At 35.2% G+C, this 12,456-nt stretch overlaps 1 protein-coding gene across 1 annotated transcript in view; it reads right to left on the bottom strand.

Annotated features, from left to right (window-relative positions):
- The window catches only part of LOC127625141 (colorectal mutant cancer protein-like), a 132,386-nt gene that overhangs the window by 39,642 nt on the left and 80,288 nt on the right, over positions 1-12,456 (bottom strand). Inside the window, exons 7-12 of the mRNA XM_052100233.1 lie at positions 12,005-12,211; positions 9,010-9,156; positions 7,695-7,784; positions 4,935-5,083; positions 3,959-4,099; positions 416-650 (exon numbers count right to left, since the gene is read on the bottom strand). Coding sequence (XP_051956193.1) covers positions 416-650; positions 3,959-4,099; positions 4,935-5,083; positions 7,695-7,784; positions 9,010-9,156; positions 12,005-12,211 — 969 coding nt within the window. The remainder of the gene's footprint in view (positions 1-415; positions 651-3,958; positions 4,100-4,934; positions 5,084-7,694; positions 7,785-9,009; positions 9,157-12,004; positions 12,212-12,456) is intronic.

The raw sequence follows: 12,456 nt of genomic DNA, 5'->3' as shown, positions 1-12,456 counted from the left end.
TTGAAAGTGAAAGTGGAGATTTAAAGTAAAGACATGGATTAAACCACTGCAGTCTTTTGGATTACTTTCATGCTGCCTTTATTTGCTTTTTGGAGCTTCAAAGTTCTGCTCACCATTCACTTGCATTGTATGGACCAACAGAGCTGAAATATTCTTCTAAAAATCTTCATTTGTGTTCTGCAGAAGAAAGGGTTGGCATGAGGGTGAGTAAATGAAGAGAGAATTAATATTTTTGATGTAAGTACAAGGTAACAACACATATGTGCATAAGTAAATTGTGTCAAATGCTGAAGTACACAGTATGCTGTTACACACACACATTTATTGATAGTGCTCGCCATGTTCGCAATCATAATAATACTAATGTTATCTTTGGTTTGGCACTACGTTAATGTGCAGATTAATTTCGGTCTCAATGGGTCTCAATGAGGGCTAGTTGCAGTACCATATTTGACCACAGATTTCCATTGGATAAACAGAGGGGCGCTGTTGAGTCCAGGAGAGCAGCAGACTGTGTGTGAGTGTGTGTGTGTGTGTTTATGGTCTTACCCACAGCAGTGACTCCAGCAGCTCTGAACTGACCCAAAACCAAACCTTGTTCACTCTCGGACAGAGCCAACAGCAGCTCGTACGCCTCGATACACTGCTCACTGCAACACACACAGACACCTCATATAAACACATCAGTGGAATGTCGAGGTTATCGCAGATCTTTCATCATGTTTTGAGAGGCTGATGAAACATATTTAACGAAAGACAAAAGCTGAGAACAGGCCCGGACGCGAAACAGCCACAGGACGTCCTGCGACGCTGGAATGTGCTGATGTCATCAGCCTGTGATTACCAGTCATAGGTCAAAATAAACACAGAACTAATAAAGAAAAAAGTGAAACAGGATATTCAACAAAAATGAAAGTCATAACTTTATTTTATCCATCAGACTTGTACGGAAGCCCTGAACTGCACAGTGAAAAAACAAAATCACTAGGTGCAATATTTTTTTTAGGTGTCTAATGCCTTCCTGAGCCCATGTCCTACAAAAAAAAAAATGTTTTCTCTTTCTAAAAAAATTTATACAAATACATTTCTTCTAAAACAAAATAGTTTTTTCTCCCTCTCAAAAAAAATAAAATAAAATAAATAAATAAATCCCAAAATAATATATATATATTTATATTTATAATATGTGTTTATTATTTTCGGGAATTTTAAATTCTTCTCAAGAGGCAACACATGAGAAAATTATTATTATTTAAATTTTTTTATTTCTTTATTTTTGCTTGCTAGATAACAATTAGCATGCAGTACCAACCTCGGCCACAATCAGAAATCATGAAAAGGTGACAGAAGACAGCTGTGCTACATGATCTGTTGATTTATAGTTGTATAATACTCTAACAAGGTTGTTTTGCAAATCTTAATGAAGGTAATGGATTGAATACACCTCAGGTTACACGTTTCACATGGCATTCGTTTTCAAGTGTAACAGTACTGATAGTGGCACCTGGCCGGCCAAGGTTGGTAACACATGCTAATTTTTAGCTAGCTAGCAAAAAAATAAAATAATAATAATATATATATAGATATATATGCATACATATATTCTCATGTGTTGCCTCAAGGAGAACATTTTTGATAAAAAAATAAAATAATAATAATATATATAGATATATATGCATACATATATTCTCATGTGTTGCCTCAAGGAGAACATTTTTGATAAATATAAATAAATAAATAAATAAAAAATTCTGTCTGAAATATTTTTTTCCTCCATTTTTGATAAAAAAAAAATTATTAAAAAAAGTTAATGTCTGAATTTTTTTTTTCCTCTTATTTTTTTATTTTTTATATATATAAAAAATGGAGGAAAAAAATTTCAGACAGATTTTTTTATTTTTTTTTGAGATTTAAAAAAAATAAATTGGAGAGAGAGAAAAGAGAAAAAAATATTTGTAGGACATAGACTCAGCAAGGTACTAAGACAACTAAAATAAATGTTCACCTAGTGAATTATAATTTTTAAGAGTGCTTCAGGGCTTCCATACATTTGACTGGAACGTGGACGGTACCTGCTATAATAGAGGCAGGGACGGATTACTGACCGGACCAATCGGGCCAGTGCCCAGGGGCCCTTGACTTCCCCTTGACTGCTTTAAGGCTGCGTGATCTAGTTTGGTTATTCCCCGTGCTTGAACAACAACCCCCCCCCCTTGGAGATAATTGGCACCAGGGCCTTTTGCAAGTCATAATCCGTCCCTGGGCAGGAGAGGAGGGGTTGAAAAAAGACAGATTTGTAATGTCATCTGAAAGTCGTTACTGATGCAGAGCAAGTTATTACATTTTGATGAAAAATGATGACGACAAATGCGACCTCCGGAGCACGGAACCTCTTATTAATGTGTCCTAAAATCATAAGACTGGCTTCTTTGGACTCCGTAGGACATACCAAATGCATGATCCAAATTTTATCATGTCTAAAAAGTACTTTTCGAACTTATCTTGGGTCGTATGATTCACACAGTTTTTGGTCTACATCATCTACAGACCTCTTCTGAATTCGTTAAGTCGTTTGAAGGATAAGTCGTCTTTTGCGTATGGTCCATTATGACTAACTGGCCTGTATCTTGCGAGTGCAATATTCAAACGAATCAAAACTTGGTACACATGGACAAAAGAACATTACGAGGTCACATGCTAAATTTCATAATGTTCCAATGATAGGTGGTGCTTTAACTTAAGAAAATCCTATTTGTGCAACTGTGATTAAAGCAGTTAAAATTGGCCCAAAACAACAGTGTCCAAAGCATCCACACGATCTATTCTGTCAAACTGGATTCTTATTCATTTGGTCATCTTCTCCACAAGTGCTTGGACCCAGATAATTGCCGCCTAGGGCTTGATTTGTACATCTCAGTTGCCTCCAATTCTGAGACCGTCAATCCGCGCATCTATCACGTGACTTGAGTGCGTTACCGCGGAGACGTAGCACGTGTGGAGGCTTCACGCTATTCTCTGCGTCATCCAAGCACAACTCACCACGCGCCCCATTGAGAGTGAGAACCACATTATAGCGACCACGAGGAGGTTACCCCATGTGATTCTACCCTCCCTAGCAACCAGGCCAATTTGGTTGCTAAGGAGACCTGACTGGAGTCACGAACTCACGACAATAGATGTGGTAGTAAGCGGATTTACTTGCTGGGCTACCCAGACCCCCTCAGAGCCCCTTTTTTAACTAACCCTAAACATTTGTTGTTGTCATGACAATCAGCATGCGTATCTGTTGACTGTCTACGAAAATCAACACATTGTCAATTTGCAGTGTAGGTGGTTAAAATAGATGTAAACTTGTACTTGAAACTGTACTGAAGATCAACTGCAATCCAGTATGCAACTGTTAAGATAACATTATCGCTATTAGCATTGACCTCTTAAACGCTGGCGTTGTTATTTTACGTCACATAAATGCAGAAGTGATGTTATCTCTGAAAAGTTCAGATTCTAAGCTTTCAAATGATACCTCACATGCTTGACTTTTTAGCGTAAAGTTTTTCCGCGATATAGTGCGGAAGTGGCGGATATAGTGGCTATATCGCGGAAAAACTTTACGCTAAAAAGTCAAGCATGTGAGGTATCATTTGAAAGCTTAGAATCTGAACTTTTCAGAGATAACATCACTTCTGCATTTATGTGACTTAAAATAACAAAATAGGGCTGATGGCTTCAACAGAAGCATATACCAACAATCAACAACCTCAGAACTCACGGTAGTTCTGTCTTTAAAGGTTTAAAAGTTATCGTTAATAATTCCCCTACGGTACAAATATGAATGGTATTTCATTTAAGTCTTTATAGAGTAGGGTTGATGTAATTATGATTAGCTTTATATAAAAACAATAAAAGACTATGAAATGTACCAATTTTGATAGCTAAATAAACATGTATTTGTGTGTACCTGTACTGCAGGGCCAGTCTGAGCGCGGTGGCGTTGGATTCATATTTTCCCACTAACATACTCATTCTCTCTGCGTTACTCTTACACTCCTCCAGCGTGATCGTCAACAAATCGTTCTGAGACTTCAAGTGCTCGATACGACTGCAGACAAACACAAAAGACAAATCATTCATGCAAAGAAGTTAGCAACACATTATATTAGCATTCAATATCAAAATCAAGTCGTTGTAAATCACAGGACCTTTCAGATAACAAAAAATATTAATAAACCAATTCAAAGGGGGGTCTGGGTATCTCAGAGAGTATTGACGCTAACTATCACAACCTGGAGTCGCGAGTTTGAATCCAGGGCGTGCCGAGTGACTCCAGTCTGGTCTCCTTAGCAACCAAATTGGCCTGGTTGCTAGGAAGGTTAGAGTCACATGGGGTAACCTCCTCGTGGTCACTATAATGTGGTTCTCGCTCTCGGTGGGGCGTGTGGTGAGTTGTGCGTGGATGCCGTGGAGAATAGCGTGAAGCCTCCACACGCGCTACATCTCCGGATGAACGGTCTCAGAAGCAGTGGCAACTGAGATTCGTCCTCCGCCACCCAGATTGAGGCGAGTAACAGCGCCACCATGATGACCTACTAAGTAGTGGGAATTGGGCGTTCCAAATTGGGGAGAACATGGGATAAAAAATAAATAAAGGCATTTTCCCAAAGAACCCCCCACTGTATATTTGCTAGGTAAGTGTGTTGGTCCAGTGGTCCATCTTTGCTTTAGATGCAAAATAATGAACATTTTTAGGTAATGAAATTTTTTTTAGCAAGTTCACTCACCAAATGGAGACTGAGTTTGAGAAAATGGATCAAACAAAAACCGGAGCATGCAAGAAACATTCTGGATAGACAAACGAGCTTGAATGAAGGTGCTGGAACACCGTTCCGTCCCGAATGAACCCCAGAAAATAATAAGATCTGTTTGTGTTTTCAAACCTGTTGAGTCGTTCTGTCTCCACCTCAAACTCTCTGATCTTGCTCTCGGAGATCGCAGATCCGTGTGAGTACAGCGTCTGGAAGATCTCCTGGATATTAGAGCAGTCCTGCAGAGAATGAGCCAAATGTTCGGCCACATTACTGGATACCTGCAGATACACACACAAATGACATCACAGATAAATGACATCATACAACACATCAAAAGGGCTCACACTGTTGATGGACCAACAATTACACTCTTTAAAGACCAATGAAAATGTGAGATTTTGTTTATTTTAGGTCATCTATATGCTAGTGTACTCCGAACACTTTTTTAGCAGATACAGTTGCAAGCAAAAGTATGTGAACCCTTTGGAATTACCTGCATTTATGCAAGTTACAATAATGAACAAACACAATCCGTTTTAACTAATGACACACAAACTATTGTGTTGTTCTTGTACATATTGAATACATCAAACATTCACAGTGTAGGTTGGGAAACGTTTGTGAACCCCTAGGCTAATGATGTCAACAAAAGCTTATTACAGTCAGGAGTTGGCAAACCTGGCATCCAATTAATGTAACGAGATTGGAGTATGTTTTTGTTTTCATGCCCAAAAGTTGTTGGGGGAGGGGGTGTTTCGTTTAGATGGTTTATGGGTTTTCGACCAGGGGGATCGCTTAACTGGATTGCACAACCATAAAGCCCAGGGCCCCCCCGGGCAGTCAAGGGCCCCTGGGCACTGGCCCCATTGGCCCAGTCGGTAATGCATCCCTGGATTTGAATAAAGCTGGAAAGAGTTACAAAGTTATCTGGAAGATTTTAAATATTCATCTGTCCACAGTTAGACAAACTGTCTATAAATGGAGATGATTTAGTACTATAGGTACTCTCTCTAGAAGTGGCCGTTAGATATTCATCTGTGCACAGTGAGACAAACTGTCTATAAATGGAGATGATTTAGTACTATAGGTACTCTCTCTAGAAGTGGCCGTTACATATTCATCTGTCCACAGTTAGACAAACTGTCTATAAATGGAGATGATTTAGTACTATAGGTACTCTCTCTAGAAGTGGCCGTTAGATATTCATCTGTGCACAGTTATACAAACTGTCTATAAATGGAGATGATTTAGTACTATAGGTACTCTCACTAGAAGTGGCCGTTAGATATTCATCTGTCCACAGTTAGACAAACTGTCTACAAATGGAGATGATTTAGTACTATAGGTACTCTCTCTAGAAGTGGCCGTTAGATATTCATCTGTTCACATTTAGACAAACTGTCTATAAATGGAGGTGATTTAGTACTATAGGTACTCTCTCTAGAAGTGGCCGTTAGATATTCATCTGTCCACAGTTAGACAAACTGTCTATAAATGGGGATGATTTAGTACTATATGTACTCTCACTAGAAGTGACCGTTAGATATTCATCTGTCCACAGTTAGACAAACTGTCTATAAATGGAGATGATTTAGTACTATAGGTACTCTCACTAGAAGTGGCCGTTAGATATTCATCTGTCCACAGTGAGACAAACTGTCTATAAATGGAGATGATTTAGTACTATAGGTACTCTCTCTAGAAGTGGCCGTTACATATTCATCTGTCCACAGTGAGACAAACTGTCTATAAATGGAGATGATTTAGTACTATAGGTACTCTCTCTAGAAGTGGCCATCCAGCCAAGATGACTCAATGTTTTTAAAGACTGTTAATGTGTTAACACAACAGATGCACAAGCAGGCATTAGAAATTACTTCAGAATATATATTCTTGATACATGACAAAGGTCATTAGACTTCTCTCACAAACTTTTGAAAGTTATTTTAAAAAACATTCAAATATGTATGGAAATATAGATTTTTTTTTTTATCAAACTTTCATGACATTCATAACTATTTGAAGGTAATTTCATTAGAATTGCCTGTTAATGTTATTAATCAATTCATTATAAAGTGTTAACAACACACTTTATAAGAAGAGCACATGATCTACCTCAAATTTTTTATTGAAGATGTCTATTTTTGCGTTCATATATGCCGTTTTGTATCTGTTTTCCTGTGTAAACATGAGACGAGCATTTTTGACTATCACGCCACGTCTCGCCATTTTCTTCCGCGTCTCACATTCCGCATTTAACGTATTTTGCATATGAGGTTAGATGCATTATGGAGTTCTTATTCTGACCGTACTATATTAGTTCATAAGTAATTCTTCACATTTGCATTCAGTCATTTTGCTCGCATACGTTAACTGATATGCAAATATATTGAACAACGTTACATTTCTAATTGCCATCTAATGATATCGTTATGATCTAGTGGCAATTTTAGAGGCGTAATGAAGGTGGGATGTTAAGGTTTACCATTTTATAATATTTTAGTTTGATTTGGAGTCATTTATTTTAGCTTAATTTTCATAATAGTAACAATAATAAAACAGAGATCGTAATAACAGTCTGCACTTGGCAAATGGGGAATAATGGCACATTAAATGCTTTGACTCGGATTATTAAGAACAGAGCCAGGAGGGGATAAAGAGCCCCGTCTGAAGACGAGAAGGTGACCTCTCTCTCTCTCTCTCTCTCTCTCTCTCTCTCTCTCTCATGGGTCAGATACAGTGTGGGCAAACAGCCAGAGACTGCAGAGAGACAGGTGCAATACTATCCTTCTCATACTCTCTTTCGGTCTATGTTTGACTATGAGTAGTATGCTAGTATGCTATTCTGAACATAACCTATATATTTCTCTCTCTCTCTCTCTCTCTCACCCCGATGCTGCTGATTTCAGAGCCCAGGATGGATCTCTCTGCTGATAACGACTCTGATCGCGTCTTAGACAGCTTCACTCGCTCCGCCACCTGCAACAAACAAACAAACAAACAAACAAACAAACAAACAAACAAACGCATTCAAAATACAAATGAGCATTTTAAGTGTCGTGTAGAAGGTAAAAGACTACTAATTTTACATTTTAAGATGTAATCTGTTCTAAAAGGCTTTTCACATCACTTAACCCTGGGTTAATGTCTTTTTTTAACCCCAGGTTAGGCTACATTTCCCACTTGTAATGTGAAACATCCTGTATAAAACAATGCGGTTCTAGAATGTGACAGAACATTCTTTTAGTTAGACAATCTGCTTCAATGCTCGACTATCGTCTCCAAACAATAAAAAAAACATTGTAAATATGCAAATAGGGCCATTAACTCAGATTTACAAATCTACATGACAAAAATGGTCATTTGCAAATTAGCTTTTCTTTTATATGTTGCTACTCTTTTATAAAAGCAAACATCCACTTAAGGCTGTATTAATAAAAATAAATATTTAAATAAAATATTACTTTTATAAATTAAAATACAATTAAAATAAAATAAATTATTAAATTAATACAATTAAATTAAATACAAATATATTAATAAATTAATTAAATTATCTAAATGAAATAATTTTTTATAAAATATTAAAATAACAAAATACAATATTAAAATGATAAAATAAAACATTAAAATAAAATATTCAGTTAGAAAAGAATAACAATTTTTAATAAAATATTAAATTAATAAAATAAAATTAAATAAAAATGTTAAAAAATAAATTTAATTAGAATGAAATATCTAAATAACAAAATACAATATTTAAATGTTAAAATAAATATTTAAATAAATATAATTTTATAAATTATTATAAATTAAAATAAAATACAATAATAAATAAAATATTAAATTAATAAAATTAAATAAAATAAAAATATGTAAAAAATATATTCCATTAGAATAAAATATTAAAATAAAATATTAAAATGATAAAATAAAACATTAAAATAAAATGAAATATTCAGTTAAAATAGAATAACAATTTTTTATAAAATATTAAATTAAAATATATTCAATTACAATAAAATAATTTGTAATAAAATTTTAAAATAATAAAATAAAATGAAATAAAATATTAAAATAAGCTAAAATATTCAGTAAAAATAGAATACAATTTTTAAATAAAATATTAAATAAAAAAAACAATAATAATAATAATAATAATAAGGACTTCAGACTAAAGATGACAAATAAGACGTTTTGTTACCTTGGCGACAGGTATGTCGTTGCTGCTGCTGCTGGTACTGAGTTCTCCTGTGCTGGGGTTGATGGGTCGACCCGCTGGGGTCAGACGGCCGGGACTGGACGGACCGCCGGGCTGAATGCTCTGAAGACGCGTTTGCAGCTCACGCACCTGCGGGGTGACGGAAGAGCGAAAGAAAACGTCATATCCTACACTTTCTAGAACTAAGATTGAAGCCTTGACTAAAATAACAATGCACATTTTCCACCTTTTTTGTTACTGTACCTTTAAGGCTTGCATATATTCATGACCTGATTGGCTACATGTGCAATGAGTAACACCCCCCTCACAGTTGTGATGACACAATCATCTGAATGTCACAATCGGAGTTGTTTACACACACTGACAACAGAAATGATTACACAATAGATTTATAATAACTGCGACAGAAAAGCCTCATTCGCTGGCAGATTAAACTTGCTTTGAACTTCTGTTATTTAATGCAAAGTGTGACTAAATGGTCTTCATCCTTGTCCTTGCACATTACAGACTGTGTCTTAAATCAAAGTGACACTGAGAGGCAGAAATATGATCACGGGTCTCTATAGTCTCATCATGTCGGCAATAAACTCCGTCCCAATAGCAAACAGCGAGCAATGCATCGCACCAATTAGCCGAGCACCAGACAGATTTAATTAAGAACGAATCTGAGGCGGTCGTTTGCCGTTTCTGCCGTGGTAAGTGTCTGTCGTGGAAGTGACCCGCTTGTTTCTGTAAAAGCCTTTGACCGTTTTCACTCCATGCATTTCACCGCTAATCAATTTAGCGTGCTAACCGGCTACAGACAGTCAGATTCGATTACTGGCTGCGTCTGAAAGCAAGAGACACCATCGATCCAGAAGGACGCTCTTCCTTCACGGGGTGGGTTGCTCTTCCAAAGTGACCCGGACACGGCAACGAATGATCCGTGTTTCTGTCCAAACATGTTTAAAACATGTGATTTACATGAGAAGTAAAACTGTCACTTGTTTAGTTTCTAGTTGCTTCACAAGTCAATTCATCTGATTTTAAGATTGTTTATAAGCGTTTTATTTATATTTGTCTAGTATATTTCTTTACTAGTACACAAGACCAAAATACACATTTTTGCAAATTGAGTGAGATAAAAGACATATATCTTGATTTAAGTATCTTACTTTAGTGTCCTGTTGAGCTGTTTAGAATTTTAAGATTGTATGCAAAAAATAAATAAATTCATAATAAAATAAATAAAACACACAATTTGCCAAAGGAGAAATAAAAATAAATGAAAAAAAAAAAAAAGTCTTGATTTTGCTTTTAGTAAATTTCTACTTTTAAAATTTATGCAAAAAAATAATAATAATAATAATAAATAAATAAATAATAATAACAAAATAAAAATAAATAATTATTTTAAAAAATAAAAATAATAATAATAATAAATAAAACCCCACACAATTTGCCAAAGGATAAAGAAAATAAACTTAATTAAATTTATATTTGGAGAATAAAGTCTCGACTTTGCTTCGAGTAAATTTAATGTTTGTCGGTATTTTAATAAAATGATTTTCTGCAGTATTTGTTGGTCAATGACTCCGGTGATGTTTTTAAGATTATAGATCCATCATCATAAACTTCTGATTATAATCGTTTTATAGTAAAAATATAGTACAAATTTAAAATATTGAGTAAAAATAACCACATCCTTAAAGCAAAATAAATATTAGAAAATTGTGTAAGATTGTTGAATTGTTTTCAGAGAATATATATTTATGTATATTGTTAGTTTATTGAGTTATTTGGCTTTATTTTAAGATTTATGAAAAAAAAAATCTAAATAATAATAAATAATAAATAAATACATAAATAATAATAATAATAAATAAAACCCCACACAATTTGCCAAAGGATTAAGAAAATAAACTTAATTAAATTTATATTTGGAGAATAAAGTCTCGACTTTGCTTCGAATAAATTTAACGTTTGTTATTTTGTTTGTTTTTTGACATTTTAAGATTTATTTTCAGAGAATATATATTTACGTAAATTGTTAGTTTATTGTCCTGTTCAGTTATTTTTTTATAATTTTTTAATTTAAGATTTATGAAAAAAAAAATAATAATAATAATAAAAATAATAAATAAATAAAACCACACGTTTGTTATTTTGTTAGTTTTTTTATACATTTTAAGATTTATGCAAAAAAAAAAAGTTCTAATTATAATTGTTTATAGTAAAAATATTGAGTAAAAAAAATATATATATATATATATTAAATAAATTAAATAACCACATTCTTAAAGCAAAATATATTAGAAAATTGTGTAAGATGAAATTACGTCTTTTCAGAGAATATATATTTATTTAAATACCTTGTTAGTTTATTTGCTTGTTTTTTTTTTTCAAGATTAATGCAGAAAAAAAAAATATTCAATATCTTTTGCTTCAAGTAAATGTGTCTCGCTTCAAGGCGGTTTAAACATCTAGACAAAAATACTGAGAAAGAAAATGATTTTTTTTTTATTGTTCGTTGGCTCGAGGACTCCGGCATTGCTTTTTAAGTTCAGTAAAAGATCCATCATGATCGAGCCGTGACATCAGCACGCTACAGAAGCACAGCTATATTTAAACAAGCTCACCACAGTCGTTTGAGTCACGGCAGGCCAGCGAGGCCGTAATTACTAGCTTGGCATTGTGGTGATGGTTGGTTTGACTGGGCTCGGCTACCACAGGTCAGCTGTGTGTGTGTGTGTGTGTGTGTGTGTGTGTGTGTGTGTGTACAAGCTTGCATGCTGCTTTAAATGTACTGCCATCCATCAATAAGGCAAACCGCGCACACTTACACCACTGTCCATTAAAGAGCATGAGGACTATATTGAGCGGGCAAGTTAGATATTGATATTCTCTCTCTTTGTTAAGAGCTGATGGGGTGATGTGGAGGTGAACACAAATCATGTTAGTCTTCATATCATGCGGGTTGAGGAGAGCTGTCACTCACGCGTCTGCGCAGACGGTCTCGCTCCTCTCTGATGGCGTTCATGGTGGCTTTGGTGCGGTTCAGATCTTCTTCTTTACTGCACAACATCGCTGCCAAACTCTCGTTCTCCTCCCGAAGTCCAGTGAGCTCCTTCTCCCAGCGCACGCGCTCCTCACACAGACTGGGGTAAAAATCACGACCCAGGGCGCCCTCGATTTCCTCCACCGTCTACAGACGGACAAACAACAATGTCAATACTTCAGTTACTAGCCGGCTAAGCAGTGTCAGGTGTATCCGATTACAAAGTACTTAGTTACTGTAAAGGCGTTACATTTCATATCACAGCTACTGTCATTCAGTCTCAAGTAATTACTTTTAATTACATGCGATACAGTAATACGTGTCATTTAAAATATGAATTCATACGTACGTCTGTTAGCGTTTCGGGACCGTTCCCAATCTGGAACGGCCAA

This window comes from Xyrauchen texanus, chromosome 3 (assembly GCF_025860055.1).
Source record: "Xyrauchen texanus isolate HMW12.3.18 chromosome 3, RBS_HiC_50CHRs, whole genome shotgun sequence".
Taxonomy (NCBI): Eukaryota; Metazoa; Chordata; class Actinopteri; order Cypriniformes; family Catostomidae; genus Xyrauchen; species Xyrauchen texanus.
The sequence above is the reverse complement of the archived record's forward strand: the minus strand, read 5'-3'. Positions and strand labels throughout refer to the sequence as shown.